The sequence below is a fragment of the Nerophis ophidion genome, linkage group LG26 (assembly GCF_033978795.1).
Source record: "Nerophis ophidion isolate RoL-2023_Sa linkage group LG26, RoL_Noph_v1.0, whole genome shotgun sequence".
NCBI classification, from domain to species: domain Eukaryota; kingdom Metazoa; phylum Chordata; class Actinopteri; order Syngnathiformes; family Syngnathidae; genus Nerophis; species Nerophis ophidion.
The window spans coordinates 32,571,754-32,597,800 of NC_084636.1; the positions used below are offsets into that span (position 1 = coordinate 32,571,754).

Genomic DNA, 26,047 nt, shown 5'->3' on the forward strand with positions numbered 1-26,047 from the left:
TCACTGGCGTCCCACTGGATGTGAATTCTCCCTGCCCACTGGGTGTGAGTTTTCCTTGCCCTTTTGTGGGTTCTTCCGAGGATGTTGTAGTCGTAATGATTTGTGCAGTCCTTTGAGACATTTGTGATTTGGGGCTATATAAATAAACATTGATTGATTGATTGATACCTTAAAAACATTTATAAACGACAAGAAGAAGCCTAAAGTTGATCCCGGGACACACAGGGAGCCAATGCTCAGATTTTAAAACTGGTGTAATGCGAGCCTGCCTTCTGAGATGTGTTGTGCAGTTGTCCTGGTGTGCGGCGAGAGACGAATTGTGTAGATATGAGATGAGTTGTGTGACACGAGCTGGAGGCCAGTGGGACACATGCAGTGTCAAACCGCGCTCCATAATTATCGATGATTATAGGTCACGCGCATGGAAAGTATGGCGAGTGGACTTTGCCTCAGGCTGCTGCCTCGCTGGAAAGACAAAAGAGGCTGGGTGCCAAAACCTCGCGTCCAACACCAGTGACCTTCATTCCTCTCCACCCGAAGAACGAGAAGGATATCGGGGTCGCGGCCGGTATCGTCCCCAGTCAGCAGCCTGCGTGTGCCACCATGGCGCTGCGTCTGCTGCCCGCCATCATCACGGACAACGACGAGGACGACGACGGCAACTTCACCAAGTGGATGAGCAGCTACTGGGGCCACGGCGCGGAGGGCGGACGGTCCAGGGACAGGAAACGGAGCTTTCGAAGACCCGTACGGACCAAAGTGGACCGAAGGGCATCGCTTCCCACCGTGGTAAAAACTTCACCTTTGTCCATGAAAGTCTTACAGGACTAAACTCCATATTATTATATTCAAAAATCCTCGAAAAAATTGTTGCGGAGCAGCTAAATGAACACTTGGCGTCTAAAAATCTATGTGAAACCTTTCAATCCGGTTTCAGGGCAAATCACTCCACGGAGACAGCCCTCGCAAAAATGACTAATGATCTATTGCTAACGATGGATTCTGATGCGTCATCTATGTTGCTTAGCGCTGCTTTCGATACCGTCGATCATAATATTTTATTAGAACGTATCAAAACACGAATTGGCATGTCAGACTTAGCCCTGTCTTGGTTTAACTTTTATCTTACTGACAGGATGCAGTGCGTCTCCCATGACAATGTGACCTCGGACTATGTTAAGGTGTCGCCTTGTTTAATTGTTTGGTTGTCAAATGTTAAAGTTGTAATATTAAATAGAGGTCGGTGTCTAGCAGGACCGATAATCAGCATTTTGGCGTTAAGTTGCAAAAAATTAGCGGACATCCATTGTTTAATTTCATTAAGACACGCCTCCAGCTGACTACAATCCGGCGTGTTGGTCAGCTTTAGGGGCATGTAGAGTTGGGTGTCATCAGCATAACAGTGAAAGCTAACACCGTTCCCCAGGGTTCGGTCCTTGGCCCTGCACTCTTCAGCATCTACATGCTGCCGCTAGGTGACATCATACGCAAATACGGTATTAGCTTTCACTGTTATGCTGATGACACCCAACTCTACATGCCCCTAAAGCTGACCAACACGCCGGATTGTAGTCAGCTGGAGGCGTGTCTTAATGAAATCAAACAATGGATGTCCGCTAATTTTTTGCAACTTAACGCCAAAATGCTGATTATCGGTCCTCCTAGACACCGACCTCTATTTAATGATACAACTCTAACATTTGACAAGCAAACAATTAAACAAGGCGACACGGTAAAGAATCTGGGTGTTATCTTCGACCCAACTCTCTCCTTTGAGGCACACATTAAAAGCGTTACTAAAACGGCCTTATTTCATCTCCGTAATATCGCTAAAATTCGCTCCATTCTGTCCAGTAAAGACGCTGAGTGTTACGTCTTCGAGGGCGCATGGCTTCGATTGTTGTGTTCCTCAGCAACGCAGGAAGCATGCAGGAGTAGCGTGGAGGCAAGATTAAGTATTTTTAATATAATTAAAGCAGCATCAACAAAATACAAACTGAGGACGCTAACAAGCGTGGAGCAAAACCAAAATGTCACCAAAGTGAAAACACGAGGAATGCTAGTCTATACAAACTTACTATTGCAAGGAGAAGAAACAGGAGAACGTAAATGTTGCCTTCAGCAAACATTGACCCAGCAACTATTGCTGGGTGACAGCACACTATAAAGGGAGGTGATGAACCAAAACACCTGGTGGGAACACTAATTGCAAAACTAAGACAGGTAAGGAGAATTAGTGCCCATGGAAACCGAAAGTAAACAGGGAAAGAGGGTGCACCCAGGAAACAGACTAACACAGAAAAACTACCAAACATAAATCATGCCATGACCGGGGTAACGGGTTGTGACGCTGAGCTCATTATCCATGCGTTTGTTACGCCTCGTCTCGATTACTGTAACGTACTATTTTCGGGTCTCCCCATGTCTAGCATTAAAAGATTACAGTTGGTACAAAATGCGGCTGCTAGACTTTTGACAAGAACAAGAAAGTTTGATCACATTACACCTGTACTGGCTCACCTGCACTGGCTTCCTGTGCACTTAAGATGTGACTTTAAGGTTTTACTACTTACGTATAAAATACTACACGGTCTAGCTCCATCCTATCTTGCCGATTGTATTGTACCATATGTCCCGGCAAGAAATCTGCGTTCAAAGGACTCCGGCTTATTAGTGATTCCCAAAGCCCAAAAAAAGTCTGCGGGCTATAGAGCGTTTTCATTTCGGGCTCCAATACTCTGGAATGCCCTCCCGGTAACAGTACGAGATGCCACCTCAGTAGAAGCATTTAAGTCTCACCTTAAAACTCATTTGTATACTCTAGCCTTTAAATAGACACCCTTTTTAGACCAGTTGATCTGCCGTTTCTTTTCTTTTTCTCCTATGTCCCACTCTCCCTTGTGGAGGGGGTCCGGTCCGATCCGGTCCGGTGGCCATGTACTGCTCGCCTGTGTATCGGCTGGGGACATCTCTGCGCTGCTGATCCGCCTCCGCTTGGGATGGTTTCCTGCTGGCTCCGCTGTGAACGGGACTCTCGCTGCTGTGTTGGATCCGCTTTGGACTGGACTCTCGCGATCCATTATGGATTGAACTTTCACAGTATCATGTTAGACCCGCTCGACATCCATTGCTTTCCTCCTCTCCAAGGTTCTCATAGTCATCATTGTCACCGACGTCCCACTGGGTGTGAGTTTTTCCTTGCCCTTATGTGGGCCTACCGAGGATGTCGTAGTGGTTTGTGCAGCCCTTTGAGACACTAGTGATTTAGGGCTATATAAGTAAACATTGATTGATTGATTGATTGATTAATATTCACAATAATAATATCATTATTTCATAGTTTTTTTAACTGTTAACATTGTGTAAATCAGGGGTGTTATAATTTTTGACTGTGGGGCCACATTGGGCTAAAAGAATTAGGCCGAGGGCCAAAAGCTGACTGTATATACATACATATAAACACATATACATATCTATGTATAGTAACTGCATGTAAAGTAACTATACAGTTACTTTACATGCAGTTACTATACATTGATGTGTATATGTATATGTATATGTATATGTATATACAGTCATGGTCAAAAGTTTACATACACTTGTAAAGAACATAATTTCATGGCTGTGACGAGTTTCCAATCATTTCTACAACTCTTATTTTTTTTTGTGATAGAGTGATTCGAGCACATGCTTGTTGGTCACAAAAAAACATTCATGAATTTTGCTTCTTTTGTGAATTTATTATGAGTCTACTAAAAATGTGACCAAATGTTAATGTTTGCTTACATGTCCCTTGGCAAGTTTCACTGCAATAAGGCGCTTTTGTGTAGCCATCCGGAAGATTCTGGTTGAAAATTTGACCACTCCTCTCGACAAAATTGGTGCAGTGTAGCTAAATTTGTTGGTTTTCTGACTTGGACTTGTTTCTTCAGCATTGTCCACACGTTTAAGTCAGGACCTTTTGGAAGGTCATTCTACAACCTTCATTATAGCCGGATTTAGCCATTCCTTTACCACTTTTGAGGTGTGTTTGGGGGTCATTGTCCTGTTGGAACACCCAACTGCGCCCAAGACCCAACCTCCGGGCTGATGATTTCATTTGGAGGTAATCCTCCTTTTTCACTGTCCCATTTACTCTCTATAAAGCACCAGTTCCATTGGCAGCAAAACAGGCCCAGAGCATAATACTACCACCACCAGGCTTGACGGTAGGTTTGGTGTTCCTGGGATTAAAGGCCTTACCTTTTGTCCTCCTGACATCTTGCTGGGTATTGTGGCCAAACAGCTCCATTTTTGTTTCATTTGACATCACGTGGACCTTCTGGAGGAAAATTCTGTGGTCAGATTAAATAAATAATAAATAATGTTTCTTATACAATAACAATTACATCATATTCTATATTCCTGTTTCATAGACGGGGGCCATAATAATGGAAAGATGCCATCCTGTGACTTTGTGTCCTGAATTTCGGAATAATTCGGAGCCGAAGAAATCTCAGGATTCGCGAATGTTCGTATGTTAAAAAAAAAATCTGTAAAGATAAGAAGCCCCAATACCATAATTTTTTTTTTTTTTTTTATAAATCGTCCGAATAACCTTAAGATTGATACTGCAACACATGGCGAACCAATGCAGAGATTTTAAAACTGGTGTAACGCGCAACCGCCTTCTGGTCTTTGTCAGGATACGTTCCGGTGAATTTCTTTTACGTTTTAACTCTGTTTATTCCACAGGAAAGTGACTTATTTAATTTCACTTTAATGTTTATTATACAATAAAAAATACATCATATTCTATATGCCTGTTTCATAGACAGGGGCCATAATAGTGGAAAGATGCCATCCCCGTGATTTTGTGTCCTGACTTTTGGATTAATTAGGAGACGAGTGCCGAAGGATCTCAGGATCCGGGAAGGTTTGATGGATAAAAGCAAATATGAATGATAATAAGGCCCAATACCATTAAAAACCTTTATAAACTATAAGAAAAACCTTAGAATTGACACTGGAACACACAGGGAGCCAATGCAGAGATTTTAAAACTGGTGTAATGTGAGCCCGCCTTCTGGTCCATGTGCTGCTAAATTCTGGAGTAATTGCAAGCGTGCAAAAACCAGAAATCAGGGTGTTGTAATCCTGTAATGACCTTCACTCATTCCTTAATGAAATTAAACAATGGATGTCCGCAAACTTTTTGCAACTTAATGCCAAAAAAACGGAAATGCTGATTATCGGTCCTGCTAGACACCGACCTCTATTTAATAATACAACTTCAACATTTGACAACCAAATAATAAAACAAGGTGACTCTGTAAAAAATCTGGGTATTATCTTCGACCCAACTCTCTCCTTTGAGTCACACATTGAAAGCGTTACTAAAACGGCCTTCTTTCATCTCCGCAATATCGCTAAAATTCGCTCCATTTTGTCCACTAAAGACGCCGAGATCATTATCCATGCGTTTGTTACGTCTCGTCTCGATTACTGTAACGTATTATTTCCGGGTCTCCCCATGTCTAGCATTAAAAGATTACAGTTGGTACAAAATGCGGCTGCTAGACTTTTGACAAGAACAAGAAAGTTTGATCACATTACGCCTGTACTGGCTCACCAGCACTGGCTTCCCGTGCACTTAAGATGTGACTTTAAGGTTTTACTACTTACGTATAAAATACTACACGGTCTAGCTCCATCCTATCTTGCCGATTGTATTGTACCATATGTCCCGGCAAGAAATCTGCGTTCAAAGGACTTCGGCTTATTAGTGATTCCCAAAGCCCAAAAAAAGTCTGCGGGCTATAGAGCGTTTTCATTTCGGGCTCCAGTACTCTGGAATGCCCTCCCGGTAACAGTTCGAGATGCTACCTCAGTAGAAGCATTTAAGTCTCACCTTAAAACTCATCTGTATACTCTAGCCTTTAAATAGACCTCCTTTTTAGACCAGTTGATCTGCCGCTTCTTTTCTTTCTCCTATGTCCCCCCCTCCCTTGTGGAGGGGGTCCGGTCCGATGACCATGGATGAAGTACTGGCTGTCCAGAGTCGAGACCCAGGATGGACCGCTCGTCGGGACCCAGGATGGACCGCTCGCCTGTATCGGTTGGGGACATCTCTACGCTGCTGATCCGCCTCCGCTTGAGATGGTTTCCTGTGGACGGGACTCTCGCTGCTGTCTTGGATCCGCTTGAACTGAACTCTCGCGGCTGTGTTGGAGCCACTATGGATTGAACTTTCGCAGCATCATGTTAGACCCGCTCGACATCCATTGCCTTCGGTCCCCTAGAGGGCGGGGGTTGCCCACATCTGAGGTCCTCTCCAAGGTTTCTCATAGTCAGCAGTGTCACTGGCGTCCCACTGAATGTGAATTCTCCCTGCCCACTTGGTGTGAGTTTTCCTTGCCCTTTTGTGGGTTCTTCCGAGGATGTTGTAGTCGTAATGATTTGTGCAGTCCTTTGAGACATTTGTGATTTGGGGCTATATAAATAAACATTGATTGATTGATTGATCCATACAGCGTGTAATAAAGCAAGAATATGGTATAAAACTAAGGTCAACGTCGAAAAACGACGCCCAGTTTTTTCACTTGGAGTGATGGAGTTGAAGACAATGATAGTAGTTTGGATATGTTTCTCTCTCAGGGCCTCAGGGCCAATGACTAAGACTTCAGTCTTGTCTTGGTTTTAGCTGTACAAAGTCATCTGCCACCCAGGACTTCATAGCTGAAATGCCATTTAAAATAGTTCTCATTGGAGACAAAGAAATGGTGTAAATATGAAAAAGAAAAGGACCTCAAACTGATCCTGGAGGCACACCACATGTGATGTCATGGGTCTTTGAGGAGCTGGAATGTTCCATCTGGACTGTTGGAGAACTTTACCAGGGAGGTCCCAGCAGGTGGCGCAGTCTGTTTCAAAGAATGAGGTGATTTACTGGATTTAAGGCAGCACTGAGATCCAGTAGAACCAAGATGGAGAGTTCTGGAGAGTCAGAACTCCACCTGAGATCGTTTACCATCTTTAAAAGTACTTTGGTTCTCCTTAAGTCCGGACTGAAACTTCCATAAATATTACATCCATCCATCCATTTTCTACCGCTTATTCCCTTTTGGGGTTGCGGGGGGCGCTGGTGCCTACCTCAGCTTATTTACAAACATCTGATCATGGTTGGAAAACAACTTCTTTAAAATTGTACATAATAGATGCAAGTAATGGAACACACATGTACATCCTTCCTTCCTTCCTTCCTTCCTTTCTTCCTTTCTTCCTTCCTTCATTCCTTTACTCATTCCTTCCTTCCTTTCTTCCTTCCTTCCTTACATTCACTCATTCCTTAATTTATTCCTTCCTTCTCTCCCGTCCTTCCTTCCTACCTTCCTTCCTTCCTTCCTTCCTTCCTTCCTTCACTCATTCCTTAATTTATTCCTTCCTTCCTTTCTTCCTTCCTTGCCTCCTTCCTTCCTTTCTTTCTTTCTTTCTTCCTTCCTTCCTTCCTTCCTTCCTTCATTCATTCATTCCTTCCTTCCTTCCTTCCTTCCTTTCTTCTTTCCTTCCTGCCTGCCTGCCTGCCTTCCTTCCTTCCTTCCTTCCTTCCTTCCTTACCTTCACTCATTCCTTAATTTATTCCTTCCTTCCTTCCTTCCTTCACTCATTCCTTAATTTATTCCTTCCTTCCTTGCGTCCTTGCTTTCTTGCTTCCTTCATTCCTTGCTTCCTTCCTTCCTTCACTCATTCCTTAATTTATTCCTTCCTTAATTCCTTTTTCCTTTCTTCCTTCCGTCCTTTCTTCCTCCTGCTCTTCCTTCATGTCTTCCTTTCTTCCTTCCTTCCTTCCTTCACTCATTCCTTAATTTATTCCTTCCTTCCTTCCTTCCTTCACTCATTCCTTAATTCCTTCCTTCCTTAATTCCTTTTTCCTTTCTTCCTTCCTTCCTTTCTTCCTTCCTTCCTTCCTTCTTTCCTTCACTCATTCCTTAATTTGTTCCTTCCTTAATTCCTTTTTCCTTTCTTACTTCCTTCCTTTCTTCCTCCTGCTCTTCCTTCATTTCTTCCTTTCTTCCTTCTGCTCTTCTTTCATTTCTTCCTTCTTTAAAATTTTTACTCATTAATTCCTTCCTTTTTTCTTTTGTTCTTTCCTTCCTTCCTCCTTTCTTTCTTATGTTCCTTTGTTTCTAAATCCTTTCTTCCTATGTTTCTGTCTTCCTTCAAGCCTTAACTAATTCCTTCCTTTGTTTGTTTGTTCGTTCCTTCCTTCCTTTGTTCGTACGTTCGTTTGTTCCTTCCTTCCTTCCTATATTCCTTCTCTCTTATACTTCCTTCTTTAAATTCATACCTCATTCCCCCTTTGTTCATTCCTTCCTTCCTATAATCATTTTTTCCTTCAATCCTTAACTCTGTTCTTCCTTTCTTTGTTCCTTTCTTCCCTCCTTTCTTCCTTCCTTTCTTCAACCCATAACTCATTCTTTCCTTCCTTCCTTCCTATAATCCGTCTTTCCTTCAACCCTTAACTCATTCCTTCCTTCCTTCCTTCCTTTGTTCCTTCCTTCCTTCCTTCCTTCACTCATTCCTTAATTTATTCCTTCCTTCCTTCCTTCCTTCCTTCCTTCCTTCCCTCCATCCTTCCTTCCTTCCTTCCTTCCTTCCTTCAATCCCTAACTCATTCCTTCCTTCACACCCTTCTTTCCTTCCTTTGTTCCTTCCCCTCCCTCCTTCCTTCCTTCCTTCCTTCCTTCCTTCCTTCCATGTTCCCTTGGTCCCTTAACGTAAAGTTTGACTGTACGATAAGATCAATGAGACGGTGAATGAAAACCCTACCAACCATTATTGGAGGTTATTTAACGTTGGCTAACATTTGTGTATGGTTGTGTAAAATTGTGTATCGTCGTGTAACACTGTGTAGCACTGTGTAACGATGCGCAACATGTCAAATTGTGGAGCGCTGTGTAACGATGTGTAAGGCTGTGTAACGCCATGTAGCGCTCTGTAACGTTATGTAACATGTCAAATTGTGTAACACAGTGTAAAATTGTGTAACACTGTGCAAAATTGTGTAATGCCACATAACGCTGTGTAACGTGTCAAATTGTGTAACACTGTGCAACACTGTGTAAAATGGCAAATTGTATAACTCTGTGTAACACCGTGTAACACTGTGTAATGCAGTGTAACCTGTCAAATTCCATAACGCTGTGTAATACCGTGTAACATGTCAAATTGTGTAACGCTGTGTAATGCTGTGTAATGCATAAAAACTTGTAACACTGTGTAATGCTGTGTAACGGTTTGTGACACTGTGTAACGTGTAACATTGAGTAACATGTAACATTGGGTAATGTTGTGTAAAGCTGCGTAATGCTGTGTAGAGCTGCACAACTTGTACAATTGTGTAATGCTGTCTAATGTGTACAATTGTGTAACACTGTGTAACCCTGTGAGACGCTGTGTGACGTGTTGCATTGAATAACGTGTAACATTGCGTAATGTTGTGTAACGCTGCATAACGCTGTGTGTAACGTGTAATGTTGTGTAACACCGTGTAGCTCTGTGTAATGCAGTGTAACCTGTCAAATTCCACAACGCTGTGTAATACTGTGTAACATGTAAAATTGTGTAACGCTGTCTAATGCTGTGTAATGCTGTGTAATGCTGTGTAATGCGTAAAATCGTGTAACGCTGTGTAAACCTTTGTGGCGCTGTGTAACATTGAGTAACATGTAACGTTGGGTAATGTTGTGTAACGCTGTGTAGAGCTGCGTAACTTGTAAAATTGTGTAATGTGTACAATTGTGTAACACTGTGTAACCCTGTGAGACGCTGTGGGACATGTAACATTGAATAACGTGTAACATTGCGTAATGTTGTGTAACGCTGTGTGGCGCTTGCTGTGTGAAGCTGTCATAATGTGTAACATTGAGTAACATGTAGCGCGGCGTAACGTTGTGTAACACTGTGTAACGCTGTGTGGCGCTCTGTAATGTGTAAAATTGTGTAACGCTGTGTAAAACCTTAATTTCTTTGTCAGTCCCAATTAGACGCCATGAAGCTGAAGCGGCTGCACGCCAACGCCATGGCGCCGGCCACCGTCCACGGGCAGAAGAGGGAAGAGAAGGATGAGGTGCGAGGTCACCAGAGAGCTCGCAGGGCCTCCTCCGACGACAGCGGGCGCCCCAAGTCGGCCATGACAGAGAAGCGCATCAGCACCATCCCAGAACTGACCGAGTCCCTGGAGAAGAGACTCTCTCTGCAGGACAAACACACAATGGCGGTGGTAAGTGGCACACAACCATCTCTGTGGTCGTACAATTAAACGCTGCTTCCAGTTACTAACAGTATTAAACGGCATTTAAGTGCAAAAAATAAGCTAACACATTAAGAGTGTTAAAGTCAGTTTTAATCACACACAAGTAAACCCTATGCAGGACTGCTTGTATCGCACATGATATCACACACAAGTAAACATGCTGCAAGACTGCTTGTATCACACATGATATCAGATACAAGTAAACATGCTGCAGGACTGCTTGTATCGCACGTGATATCACATACAAGTCAACACACTGTTGGACTGCTTGTATCTCACATTATATGACACACAAGTAAACACAGATGCGGATCGTTTGTATCACACATGATATCACACAGAAGTAGACACGCTGCAGGACCGCTTGTATCGCACATGATATCACGCACAGTAAACACTACGCAAGACTGCTTTTATCACACATGATATCACACACAAGTAAACACTATGCAGGACCGCTTGTATCGCCCATGATATCACACACAAGTAAACCCGCTGCAAGACTGCTTGTATCGCACATGATATCACACACAAGTCAACACACTGTTGGACTGCTTGTATTTCACATTATATGACACACAAGTAAACACAGTTGCGGATCGTTTGTATCACACATGATATTACACAGAAGTAGACACGCTGCAGGACCGCTAGTATCGCACATGATATCACGCACAAGTAAACACGTTGCAGGACCGCTTGTATCGCCCATGATATCACACACAAGTAAACACGCTGCAAGACTGCTTGTATCGCACATGATATCACACACAAGTAAACATTCTGCTGGGCTGCTTGTATCGCATATGATATCACACCCAAGTGAACACTATGCAGGACTGCTTGTATCGCACATGATATCACATACAAGTCAACACACTGTTGGACTGCTTGTATCTCACATTATATGACACACAAGTAAACACAGTTGCAGATCGTTTGTATCACACATGATATCACACAGAAGTAGACACGCTGCAGGACCGCTAGTATCGCACATGATATCACGCACAAGTAAACACGTTGCAGGACCGCTTGTATCGCCCATGATATCACGCACAGTAAACACTACGCAAGACTGCTTTTATCACACATGATATCACACACAGTAAACACTATGCAGGACTGCTTGTATCGCACATGATATCACACACAAGTAAACATGCTGCAGGGCTGCTTGTATCGCATATGATATCACACCCAAGTGAACACTATGCAGGACTGCTTGTATCGCACATGATATCACACACAGTAAACACTATGCAGGACTGCTTGTATCGCACATGATATCACATACAAGTCAACACACTGTTGGACTGCTTGTATCTCACATTATATCACACACAAGTAAACACACTTGCGGATCGCTTGTATCGCACATGATATCACACAGAAGTAGACACTCTGCAGGACCGCTAGTATCGCACATGATATCACGCACAAGTGAACTCACTGCAGGACCGCTTGTATCGCAAATGATATCACACACAAGTGAACACCCTGCAGGACCCCTTGTATCGCACATGATATCACACACAGTAAACACTACGTAAGACTGCTTGTATCGCACATGATATCACACACAAGTAAACATGCTGCAGGGCTGCTTGTATCGCATATGATATCACACCCAAGTGAACACTATGCAGGACTGCTTGTATCGCACATGATATCACACATTAGTAAACACTATGCAGGACTGCTTGTAAAACACATGATATCACATACAAGTCAACACACTGTTGGACTGCTTGTATCTCACATTATATCACACACAAGTAAACACACCTGCGGATCGCTTGTATCGCACATGATATCACACAGAAGTAGACACTCTGCAGGACCGCTAGTATCGCACATGATATCACGCACAAGTGAACTCACTGCAGGACCGCTTGTATCGCAAATGATATCACACACAAGTGAACACCCTGCAGGACCCCTTGTATCGCACATGATATCACACACAGTAAACACTATGCAAGACTGCTTGTATCGCACATGATATCACACACAAGTAAACATTCTGCAGGGCTGCTTGTATCGCATATGATATCACACCCAAGTGAACACTATGCAAGACTGCTTGTATCGCACATGATATCACACACAGTAAACACTATGCAGGAACTGCTTGTATCGCACATGATATCACATACAAGTCAACACACTGTTGGACTGCTTGTATCTCAGATTATATCACACACAAGTAAACACACTTGCGGATCGCTTGTATCGCACATGATATTACACAGAAGTAGACACTCTGCAGGACCGCTAGTATCGCACATTATATCACGCACAAGTGAACTCATTGCAGGACCCCTTATATCGCACATGATATCACACACAGTAAACACTACGTAAGACTGCTTGTATCACACATGATATCACACACGGTAAACACTATGCAGGACTGCTTGTATCGCACATGATATCACACACAAGTGAACTCCCTGCAGGACCCCTTGTATCGCACATGATATCACACACGGTAAACACTATGCAGGACCGCGTGTATCACACATGATATCACACACAAGTAAACACGTTGCAAGACTGCTTGTATCGCACATGATATCACACACAAGTAAACATTCTGCAGGGCTGCTTGTATCACATATGATATCACACCCAAGTGAACACTATACAGGACTGCTTGTATCGCACATGATATCACACACAGTAAACACTATGCAGGACTGCTTGTATCGGACATGATATCACATACAAGTCAACACACTGTTGGACTGCTTGTATCTCAGATTATATCACACACAAGTAAACACACTTTCCGATCGCTTGTATCGCACATGATATTACACAGAAGTAGACACTCTGCAGGACCGCTAGTATCGCACATGATATCACGCACAAGTGAACTCACTGCAGGACCCTTATATCGCACATGATATCACACACAGTAAACACTACGTAAGACTGCTTGTATCACACATGATATCACACACAGTAAACACTACGTAAGACTGCTTGTATCACACATGATATCACACACGGTAAACACTACGTAAGACTGCTTGTATCACACATGATATCACACACGGTAAACACTATGCAGGACTGCTTGTATCGCACATGATATCACACACAAGTAAACACGCTGCAGGACTGCTTGTATCTCACATGATATCACACACAAGTAAACACACTTGCGGATCGCTTGTATCGCACATGATATCACACAGAAGTAGACACTCTGCAGGACCGCTAGTATCGCACATGATATCACGCACAAGTGAACACCCTGCAGGACCCCTTGTATCGCACATGATATCACACACAGTAAACACTACGTAAGACAGCTTGTATCACACATGATATCACACACAAGTAAACACTATAAAGGACCGCATGTATCACACATGATATCACACACAAGTAAACACGTTGCAGGGCTGCTTGTATCACACATGATATCGCACACAAGTAAACACGCTCCATGGCTGCTTGTATCGCACATGATATCGCACACAAGTGAACACGCTAAAAGACATGTGCAATGTTTGGCACTCAGCATCAAGGGTTGGAATTGGAGGTTAAATCACCAAAAATGATTCCCAAGCGCGGCCCCCCACTGCTGCTCACTGCTCCCCTCACCTCCCAGGGGGTGAACAAGGGGATGGGTCAAATGTGTGTCAAGTGTGACTCCGGACCAGACATTTGCATTTAAATTTAATAACATTGAAAAAATCCCATTTAACAGCAAAACCGTATCAATCAATCAATATTTATTTTTATAGCCCTAAATCACAAGCGTCTCAAAGGGCTGCACAAGCCACAAAAACATCCTCAGTTCAGAGCCCACATCAGGGCAAGGAAAAACTCACAACCAAGTAGGATGTCAATGAGAATGACTATGAGAAACCTTGGAGAGGAGCGCAGATGTGGAGTGACCCCCCCCCCCCACAAAAAAAACAATCCCCCCCAACCCCCATAATATTGTGAAAGGCCAGTCCGTAGTGGATCTAACATAATAGTGAGAGTCCAGTCCATAGTGGATCTAACATAATAGTGTGAGAGTCCAGTCCATAGTGGATCTAACATAATAGTGTGAGAGTCCAGTCCATAGTGGATCTAACATAATAGTGATAATCCAGTTCATAGTGGATCTTACATAATAGTGTGAGAGTCCAGTCCATAGTGGATTTAACATACTAGTGAGAGTCCAGTCCATAGTGGGTCTAACATAATAGTGAGAGTCTAGTCCATAGTGGATCTAACATAATAGTGTGAGAGTCCAGTCCATAGTGGATCTAACACAATAGTGTGAGACTCCAGTACATAGTGGATCTAACTTAATAGTGAGAGTCCAGTTCGGAGTGGATCTAACATAATAGTGATAATCCAGTTCATAGTGGATCTTACATAATAGTGTGAGAGTCCAGTCCATAGTGGATTTAACATAATAGTAGAGTCCAGTCCATAGTGGATCTAACACAATAGTTTAAGAGTCCAGTACATAGTGGATCTAACATAATAGTTTAAGAGTCCAGTCCATAGTGGATCTAACTTAATAGTGAGAGTCCAGTCCTTAGTGGATCTAACATATTAGTGTGAAAGTCTAGTCCATAGTAGATTTTACTTAATAGTGTGAGAGTCCAGTCCATAGTGGATCTAACATAATAGTTTAAGAGTCCAGTACATAGTGGATCTAACTTAATAGTGAGAGTCTAGTCCATAGTAGATCTAACATAATAGTGAGAGTCCAGTCAATAGTGGATCTAACATAATCATTTGAGAGTCCAGTCCATAGTGGATCTAACATAATAGTGTGAGAATCCAGTTGAGAGTCCAGTCCATAGTGGATCTAACATAATACTGTGAGAATCCAGTCCATACTCTCGATCTAACATACTAGTGAGAGTCCAGTACATAGTGGATCTAACTTAATAGTGAGAGTCCAGTCCATAGTGGATCTAACATAATAGTAGAGTCCAGTCCATAGTGGATCTAACATAATAGTTTAAGAGTCCAGTACATAGTGGATCCAACTTAATAGTGAAAGTCCAGTCCATAGTGGATCTAACATATTGGTGTGAGAGTCTAGTCCATAGAAGATTTTACTTAATAGTGTGAGAGTCCAGTCCATTGTGGATTTAACATAATATAGTGAGAGTCCAGTCCATAGTGGATCTAACATAATAGTTTAAGAGTCCAGTACATAGTGGATCTAACTCAGTGGTGCCCACACTTTTTCTGCAGGCGAGCTACTTTTCAATTGACCAACTCGAGGGGATCTACCTCATTTATATATATCATTTATATTTATTTATTTATGAAAGAGACATTTTGTAAACAAGTTAAATGTGTTTAATGATAATACAAGCATGTGTAACACATATAGATGTCTTTCTTTCACGAAGACAAGAATATAAGTTGGTGTATTACCTGATTCTGATGACTTGCATTGATTGGAATCAGACAGTAATGATGATAACGCCCACATTTTCAAATGGAGGAGAAAAAAAAGTTGTCCTTTCTGTACAATACCACATGAAAGTGGTTGGTTTTTGGCATCTAATTCATCCAGCTTCCATACACTTTACAAGAAAAACATTGGCGGCAAATTCCGTAGCTTGCTTGATTGACATTCACGGCACCCGAGGGTCTTGTGAGATGACGCTGGCTGCTGCCAGTTCATTATTATGAAAAAATGACCGAGAGGAAGGCGAGAAACACTTTTTATTTCAACAGACTTTCGCGCCGTCCCTTCCGTCAAAACTCTAAAGGCCGACTGCAGATTTCCTATCTTCACAATAAAAGCCCTGCTTCATGCTGCCTGCGCTAACAAAATAAGAGTCTCGGAAAGCTGGCGTGCACAAGTGATGTGCACGCCAGCTTTCTGAGGGATCACTTGTGCACGCCAGTTTTCCGAGACTCTGTATTTAGTTAGCGCAGGCAGCATGAAGCAGGGCTTTTATTGTGAAGATAGGAAATGTGCAGTCGGCCTTTAGAGTTTTGACGGAAGGGACGGCGCGAAAGTCTGTTGAAATAAAAAGTGTTTCTCGCCTTCCTCTCGGTCATTTTTTCATAATAATGAACTGGCAGCAGCCAGCGTCATCTCACAAGACCCTCCGGTACCGTGAATGTCATTTAAGTGACGTCTTGGTGAAGATTGATGATCACTAATTTTTAGGTCTATTTTTTTTAAAAGCCTGGCTGGAGATCGACTGACACCCCCCCCCGGTCGACTGGTAGCTTGCGATCGACGTAATGGGCACCCCTGCACCAGTGTCTCAGAGGGCTGCACAAACATCACTTGTGCACGCCAGTTTTCCGAGACTCTGTATTTACTTCGTATTCCTCAACCCCTTCATGCCATACCATGCTGTTCATTCATTTTGTCCATGCCACGTAAGTTTTTGTTATTTATGCCACAGTGCAAGTTTTTGTTTCATGTCTATAGTTTGTAGCCTTTGTGCTAGTCTTTTGTTTTTTCATTATTCAAGTTTGTTCTCCGCCATTGTGCGCACCATTTGTTTCCCCTTTTGTTAGTTATAGTGTTTAATAAATAAAAATGTACTTGCATTCTCACCTGGCTCGTGCCAATTTTCCTTTGCGCCGCAGAAACAATCCACGACAACAACATGAATGCAAATGTAAGATCTGGATGAGCAAATGTACAAATGTTAAACATGTGTGTTTGTTTTGTTGTCGTTTTCCAGAAGGATGTTGACAATTTGTGTGCACTCTGCCATGACAACATCTTCCAAGATGGCGGCATGGCGCTTGAAGGACTGCCGTGTGTGCACGCCTTACATGAAGAGGTGAAGATAGCAATTGGTCACATGGTCACGTGGTCACTTGGTCACATGGTCACTTGGTCACATGGTCACTTGGTCACTTGGTCACATGGTCACATGGTCACTACTTCACACATGTTTGCTTTTGCACTTATTACATGTGTTACACTATTGGTCTTGTGTTCTACAATCATGTTGTGGTGACCGATAAAACAACACACAACGTTAACAACATGCGATGCTAACAACACGTGATGCTAAAAACAAGCGATGCTAACAAAATATGATGTTAAAAAAACCCGATAAGAACAAAACGTGATGTAACAACTCGCATTGTTAACAACACACAATGCTAACAACACAATGTTAATAACGTGCGATGCTAACAACACATGATGCTAAAAAAACGCAACAAAACGTGATGCTAAAAACAAGCGATGCTTACAGAACATGATGTTAAAAAAATCTGATAAGAACAAAACGTGCTGTAACAACACACAGTGTTAACAACACACGATACCAACAACAAAATGTTAATGACGTGCGATGCTAACAACACATGATGCTAACAACACGCAACAAAACGTGATGCTAAAAACAAGCGATGCTAACAAAACATGATGTTAAAAAAACCTGATAAGCACAAAACGTGATGTAACAACACACAATGTTAACAACACACGATACTAACAACAAAATTTAATAACGTGCGATGCTAACAACACATGATGCTAAAAACCCGCAACAAAACGTGATGCCAAAAACAAGCGATGCTAACAAAACATGATGTTAAAAAAATCTGATAAGAACAAAACGTTCTGTAACAACACACAATGTTAACAAATCAATATTAATGACGTGCGATGCTAACAACACATGATGCTAACAACACGCAACAAAACGTGGTGCTAAAAACAAGCGATGCTAACAAAACATGATGTTAAAAAAATCTGATAAGAACAAAACGTGCTGTAACAACACACAATGTTAAATCAATATTAATGACGTGCGATGCTAACAACACATGATGCTAACAACACGCAACAAAACGTGATGCTAAAAACAAGCGATGCTAACAGAACATGATGTTAAAAAAATCTGATAAGAATAAAACGTGCTGTAACAACACACAATGTTAACAAATCAATATTAATGACGTGCGATGCTAACAACACATGATGCTAACAATACGCAACAAAACGTGATGCTAAAAACAAGCGATGCTAACAAAACATGATGTTAAAAAAATCTGATAAGAACAAAACGTGATGTAACAACACACAATGTTAACAAATCAATATTAATGATGTGCGATGCTAACAACACATGATGCTAAAAACACGCAACAAAACGTGATGCTAAAAACAAGCGATGCTAACAAAACATGATGTTAAAAAAACCTGATAAGCACAAAACGTGATGTAACAACACACAATGTTAACAACACACGATACTAACAACAAAATTTAATAACGTGCGATGCTAACAACACATGATGCTAAAAACACGCAACAAAACGTGATGCTAAAAACAAGCGATGCTAACAAAACATGATGTTAAAAAAATCTGATAAGAACAAAACGTGCTGTAACAAAACACAATGTTAACAAATCAATATTAATGACGTGCGATGCTAACAACACATGATGCTAACAACACGCAACAAAACGTGATGCTAAAAACAAGCGATGCTAACAAAACATGATGTTAAAAAAACCTGATAAGCACAAAACGTGATGTAACAACACACAATGTTAACAAATCAATATTAATGACGTGCGATGCTAACAACACATGATGCTAAAAACACGCAACAAAACGTGATGCTAAAAACAAGCGATGCTAACAAAACATGATGTTAAAAAAATCTGATAAGAACAAAACGTGCTGTAACAACACACAATGTTAACAAATTGATATTAATGATGTGCGATGCTAACAACACATGATGCTAAAAACACGCAACAAAACGTGATGCTAAAAACAAGCGATGCTAACAAAACATGATGTTAAAAAAACCTGATAAGAACAAAACGTGCTGTAACAACACACAATGTTAACAAATTGATATTAATGATGTGCGATGCTAACAACACATGATGCTAAAAACACGCAACAAAACGTGATGCTAAAAACAAGCGATGCTAACAAAACATGATGTTAAAAAAACCTGATAAGCACAAAACGTGATGTAACAACACACAATGTTAACAACACACGATACTAACAACAAAATTTAATAACGTGCGATGCTAACAACACATGATGCTAAAAACACGCAACAAAACGTGATGCTAAAAACAAGCGATGCTAACAAAACATGATGTTAAAAAAATCTGATAAGAACAAAACGTGCTTTAACAACACACAATGTTAACAAATCAATATTAATGACGTGCGATGCTAACAACCCATGATGCTAACAACACGCAACAAAACGTGATGCTAAAAACAAGCGATGCTAACAGAACATGATGTTAAAAAAACTGATAAGAACAAAACGTGATGTAACAACACACAATGTTAACAACACACGATACTAACAACAAAATGTTAATAACGTGCGATGCTAACAACACATGATGCTAAAAACACGCAACAAAATGTGATGCTAAAAACAAGCGATGCTAGCAGAACATGATGTTAAAAAAATCTGATAAGAACAAAACGTGCTGTAACAACACACAATGTTAACAAATCAATATTAATGACGTGCGATGCTAACAACACATGATGCTAACAACACACAACAAAACATGATGCTAAAAACAAGCGATGCTAACAAAACATGATGTTAAAAAAACCTGATAAGCACAAAACGTGATGTAACAACACACAATGTTAACAACATACCATCCCAACAACACGATGCTAATAACGTGCGATGTTAACAACACGTTATGCTAACAACACGGTACAAAACGTGATGCTAAAAAGAAGCGATGCTAACAAAGCATGATGTTAAAAAAAACCTGATACGAACAAAATGTGATGGTAACAACACTCAATGTTAACAACACACAATGCTAACAACACAATGCTAACAACATGTGATACTAACAACACGTTATGCTAACAACACGCAACAAAACGTAATGCTAAAAAGAAGCGATGCTAATAAAGCATGATGTTAAAAAAACCTGATACGAACAAAATGTGATGGTAACAACACTCAATGTTAACAACACACAATGCTAACAACACAATGCTAACAACATGTTATGCTCGCATCACCCAAATAAACGTGATGCTAAAAACAAGCAATGCTAAAAAACCATGTTGTTAAAAAAAACGTGATACGAACAAAACGTGATGTAACAACACTCAATGTTAACAACACACAATGCTAACAACGTGCGATGCTGACAACATGTTATGCTAGCAACAAGCGATAATAATAATAATAACTGAGATTTATATCGCGCTTTTCTAATCATTATTGCTAACATTATTATGTTAGGGTTTTTTGTTTGCTGTTTTTACAGGTATGCACCTCCGAGTCATACATATTGGTACTTTGGTACATGCTAACCGTTAGCATGTGGACAATATGTTTTGATTTTTGGGCACATTTTTGCAAGTATAGACCTTGGTGACATACATTTTGATACTTTGATAAATGCTAACTGTTAGCTTGCTAATGTTAGCACGCTTCCAATTTATGCTATGCTACCAATTTTCGATTATGTTTGATCTTCTTTATGAGCTATTTTCACAGGTATACATCTCAGAGTCATATATTTTTGGTACTTTGGTACACGCTAACTGTTAGCATGTTAGCATTATATTGTTAGATCTTTTTTTTTTAGCTATTTTTTACAGGTGTACACCTCAGACTCATACATTTAAATATTTTGGTACATGCTAACTGTTAGCTTGCTAATGTTAGCATGCCACCAATGTATGCTAGCTTGTTTAGCTTATTTTGGCTGACCATACCTCCTCTTTTCCCCGGACATGACCTCTTTTGCAGGGGGGTCCGGGCGTTTTTTTTTTAAATGCCTCAATTGTCCGGCATTTTGAATTAGGGTTGCGTGTATTTTCAATGTACGTCCAGGGTTAAGTTACTGTATATATATTACTCGAGTTGGTGAATTCTAGCTGTAAATATTGTAGTGGCTGGCTACGGGGGTGTTAGCCAATGGCTTTGGCTGGGGGGCGGGACTTCCGGGGAAGATAGGGAAGTGACGCTATTGACAGGAAGTGTTGGTTTGAGTTTTGCCGGGAAAGGTTCTTTTTTTGTTTTAAATGTTGACTCTGCATTATTTTTTTTATTTTTACAGAAGCCTAAAATAATTGGCTTAAATTATTAAATGCTACCTCTGTTTTTGTTGTTTTAACTGATTTGCGAAATACCCTTCATCTATGGTGTATTCTCTGAGAACATCTGTTTTTGTTTCAAATGTTTTGAGGCATTATTTATATTTTTTTACATTAGTCATCATTGTCACCGACGTCCCACTGGGTGTGAGTTTTCCTTGCCCTTAATTTGTGATTTGTGCAGCCCTCTGAGACACTAGTGATTTAGGGCTATATAAATAAAAAAATTTTGATTGATTGAATGGTCCACTGGACTGAGAAGAGACATTTTAAAGAATGGACTGTTACCTTTTTTTTGTTTAAAATATAGTTAACCTGTTTTGAGGCATTATTTATGTGTATATTATATACAGGTGCTGGTCATATTATTAGAATATCATGAAAAAAGTTGATTTATTTCATTAATTCCATTTAGAAAGTCAAACTTGTAGAATGTATACATTCATTCCAAACAGACTGATACATTTCAAGTGTTTTTTTGCCAAAAAGGAGATGATTATAGCTGACAACCAATGAAAACCCTAAATTCAACATCTCAGAAAATTAGAATATGGTGAAAAGGTCAGATATTGAAGACACCTGGTGCCAAACTCTAATTAGCTAACTAACTCAAAACACCTGGAAAAGCCTTTAAATGGTCTCTGGTTTTGATTCTGTATGACACACAATCATGGGGAAGACTGCTGACTTGACAACTGTCCAAAAGATGACCATTGATACTTTAAAGAAGGAGGGCAAGACACAAAAGGTCATTGCCAAAGAGGTTGGATGTTTCCAGAGCTCTGTGTCCCAGCACATTAATAGAGAGGCGAAGATGTGGTAGAAAAAAAGTGTACAAGCAAGAGGGATAACCGCGCCCTGGAGTGGATTGTCAAACAAAACCGATTCAAAAATGTGGGGGAGATCCACAAAGAGTGGACTGCAGCTGGAGTCAGTGCTTCTAGAACCACCACGCACCGACGTATGCAAGATATGGACTTCAGCTGTCGCATTCCTTGTGTAAAGCCACTCTTGAATAAGAGACAAAGTCAAAAGCGTCTCGCCTGGGCTCAAGACAAAAAGAACTGGACTGCTGCTGAGTGGTCCAAAGTTAGGTTTTCAGATTAAAGTACATTTTCTATCTCCTTGGGAAATCAAAGTCCCAGAGTCTGGAGGAGGACAGGAGAGGCACAGAATCCACGTTGCCTGAAGTCCAGTGTCAAATTTCCAAAATCGGTAATGGTCTGGGGTGCCATGTCATCTGCTGGTGTTGGTCCACTGTGTTTCCTGAGGTCTAGGGTCAATGCAGCAGTCTACCAGGAAGTTTTAGTACACTTTATGCCGCCTACCGCGGACCAATTTTATGGAGGTGAAGATTTCATTTCCCAACATGACTTGGCACCTGCACACAGTGCCAAATCTACCAGTACCTGGTTTAAGGACCATCCCTGTTCTTGATTGGCCTGCAAACTCACCTGACCTTAACCCCATAGAAAACCTACGGGGTATTGTGAAGCGGAAGATGCGAGATGCCAGACCCAACAATGCTGAAGAGCTGAAGGCCACTATTAAAGCAAGCTGGGCTCTCATAACACCTGAGGGTGCAACAGACTGCTGGACTCCATGCCACGCCGTATTGCTGCAGCAATCCAGGCAAAAGGAGCTGCAACTAAGTATTGGTTGCCGTACATGCTGAAACTTTCCATGTTCATACTTTTCAGTTGGCCCACATTTCTAAAAAAAATTTTTTGGTACTAGTCGTAACTAATATTCTAATTTTCTGAGATACTGAATTTGGGATTTTCAGTAATTGTCAGTACTAATCATCAAAATTTAAAGAAATAAACCTTTCAAATATATCACTATGTGTGTAATGAATTGATATAATATGTAAGTTTCACGTTCTGAATATAATAACTGAAATAAATCAACTTTTTCATGATATTCTAATAATATGAACAGCACCTGTACAAGAGGTTATTTTGAATATTGCTACCTCTCTACTTTTTCTAAAACTATGAATGTTACAAAATAGAAGTGTGACTTGTTTTGTTATACTGTCAACAGAGGAGAAAAAAATGCTTTATTTAAATAAATATATTATTTATAAAGCAAGTTGGTGACAAAGGACAGCCTTGGCGGAGTCATAACTGTTCATAGCTTTTATGGACAGAATTTCTAGGCGCAGTCAAGGCGTTGAGGGGTTCCGGTTTGGTGACCACGGGATGATGTGGTCCTGATGGCTTCATCTGACCAGGATCTTCAGCTCTCACTGGATCGGTTCGCGGCCGAGTGTGAAGCGACCGGAATGAGAATCAGCACCTCCAAGTCCGAGTCCATGGTTCTCTCCCGGAAAAGGGTGGAATGCCATCTCCGGGTTGGGGAGGAGACCCTGCCCCAAGTGGAGGAGTTCAAGTACCTAGGAGTCTTGTTCACGAGTGGGGGAAGAGTGGATGGTGAGATCGACAGGCGGATCGGTGCGGCGTCTTCAGTAATGCGGACGTTGTACCGATCCGTTGTGGTGAAGAAGGAGCTGAGCCGGAAGGCAAAGCTCTCAATTTACCGGTCGATCTACGTTCCCATCCTCACCTATGGTCATGAGCTTTGGGTCATGACCGAAAGGATAAGATCACGGGTACAAGCGGCCGAAATGAGTTTCCTCTCCCTTAGAGATAGGGTGAGAAGCTCTGCCATCCGGGAGGAACTCAAAGTAAAGCCGCTGCTCCTTCACATCGAGAGGAGCCAGATGAGGTGGTTCGAGCATCTGGTCAGGATGCCACCCGAACGCATCCCTAGGGAGGTGTTTAGGGCACGTCCAACCGGTAGGAGGCCACGGGGAAGACCCAGGACACGTTGGGAAGACTATGTCTCCCGGCTGGCCTGGGAACGCCTCGGGATCCCCCGGGAAGAGCTAGACGAAGTGGCTGGGGAGAGGGAAGTCTGGGCTTCCCTGCTTAGGCTGCTGCCCCCGCGACCCGACCTCGGATAAGCGGAAGATGATGCATGGATGGATAAAGCAAGTTCAAGTATCATTGGCACGCATATATGTGTCCTCTTTTTGGGATTTCACAATATGGTCAGCCTAGCTTATTAATTGGGTATACATCAATCAATCATTGAATCAATCAATGTTTATTTATATAGCCCTAAATCACAAGTGTCTCAAAGGGCTGCACAAACCACAACAACATCTTAACATTTGAGGTTAAGAGTCATATGTTTTGTTACCTGACACTATCTGGAGAAGGTGCTAACTGTTAGCATTTTACTTGGGCTTTCCAGCCTTTACATGCAGTTTTGATGCATTTTTTTTTAGTTATTATTATTAGGATTTTGTTTATGACGTCACTTCTTTGGAATGGCTCCTCCTGCGCTGTGACTTCGTCTTGTTTTCGGTGTTGGAAATACTGCACGCTTCTTTGCAGCAAGAATGCTGCTCTTTTTCTGGTTTGTTCCCTTGTCTCTGTCGTGTGAAAACATGCCAGGCACGGAAATATGAAAACAATTTCCCCATGTTTATCCGTTTCGCCGAAGGTCGGCCGCAGGTCGGAGCAGTGCCGAGCACGGAGCGGCGGCGAGGTGGCGGCGGCCTGTCTGGTGCGGAGACTGCTGAGCGGCAGGCGGAGGTCAGCGGACGAGCCCGTCACGGCGATGGAGGAGCAGCACACTTTCCGACGTCAGCTGTCCCTGCGGAGACACCGCTGATGTCTCATGTGGAGGCGGAGACACCGCTGATGTCTCATGTGGAGGCGGAGACACCACTGATGTCTCATGTGGAGGCGGAGACACCGCTGATGTCTCATGTGGAGGCGGAGACACCACTGATGTCTCATGTGGAGGCGGAGACACCGCTGATGTCTCCTGCGGTTCGGGGCCAACGCCATCCTCTGAACTTTTTCTTTATTTATGACTTTTATTTCTCATATTTCTGCTCTCATTCTATAAAGTTGCATTTGTAAAGTAGTTATTTCAACGTAGAATATATTAACACTTTTCTTTTGTTAGCTAACTTTTTGTTGTTGTTTTTATTTTTTATTTTTTATTGAGGCCGGTGGGGAGGTGTTGTTTAAGATGTGTGTCAGATTTAGTGCTCATTGTGTGTGTTCTTAAACCAAACAAATAAAATGTGTTATTATTTTTATTTGTTCTAATTGCTTATCACACTGAGGGCCGTTCCTAATATTTTGACCCTTTTTTTTGTAGTTGGAAAAAGATGACAAAAATATTTTAACTCATAATTGTGAGAGAAGAAGTCGAAATTATGACGTAAAGGCAAACAATTTTTCTTGTCTATGACTAATGAGATGAATCAAAATTATGAGATTAGTAGGTTGGTATCATGAGATAAAAAGTGGAAATTATGAGAAAAGAAAGTCAAAGAATTTGGAAATATTTAAATAAGAAGTGGAAATTATGAGATACGTCGTCAAAATTGAGATAAAAAGTAGAAATTATGAGATACAAAGTTAAAGTTATGAGATAACAAGTAGAAATTATACAATACAAAGTGGAAATTAAGAGATAAAAATTGGAAATGATGAGATAAAAAGTAGAAATGATAAAAAACAAAGTGGAATTTATGAGACAAAAATGGGAAACTATGAGATATAAAGTGAAAATTATGAGATCATTAGAAAATTTTAAGATACAAAGTCGAAATTATAAGATGAAAATGGTAAATTACGAGATA

The 26,047-nt window shown here is 41.4% G+C and overlaps 2 protein-coding genes across 3 annotated transcripts in view; both read left to right on the forward strand.

Moving 5' to 3' along the window:
• The window catches only part of LOC133543404 (uncharacterized), a 428,419-nt gene that overhangs the window by 167,738 nt on the left and 234,634 nt on the right, over nt 1–26,047 (forward strand). The window lies entirely within an intron of this gene.
• Nucleotides 492–25,498, forward strand: LOC133543342 (leukemia NUP98 fusion partner 1-like). Its single transcript, XM_061887858.1, has 4 exons — nt 492–789; nt 10,016–10,261; nt 16,981–17,082; nt 24,892–25,498. The coding sequence occupies exons 1-4, from the start codon at nt 604–606 to the stop codon at nt 25,060–25,062; spliced, it is 705 nt and encodes a 234-aa protein (XP_061743842.1). The 5' UTR covers nt 492–603; the 3' UTR covers nt 25,063–25,498.

Excerpts from the sequence above, each read along its gene's own strand:
- LOC133543342 (XM_061887858.1), top strand. The coding sequence starts at position 604 with ATGGCGCTGCGTCTGCTGCCCGCCATCATCACGGACAACGACGAGGAC. Across the intron at positions 790-10,015 it reads GGGCATCGCTTCCCACCGTG|TCCCAATTAGACGCCATGAA; the intron begins GTAAAAACTTCA and ends TTTCTTTGTCAG. Across the intron at positions 10,262-16,980 it reads ACAAACACACAATGGCGGTG|AAGGATGTTGACAATTTGTG; the intron begins GTAAGTGGCACA and ends GTCGTTTTCCAG.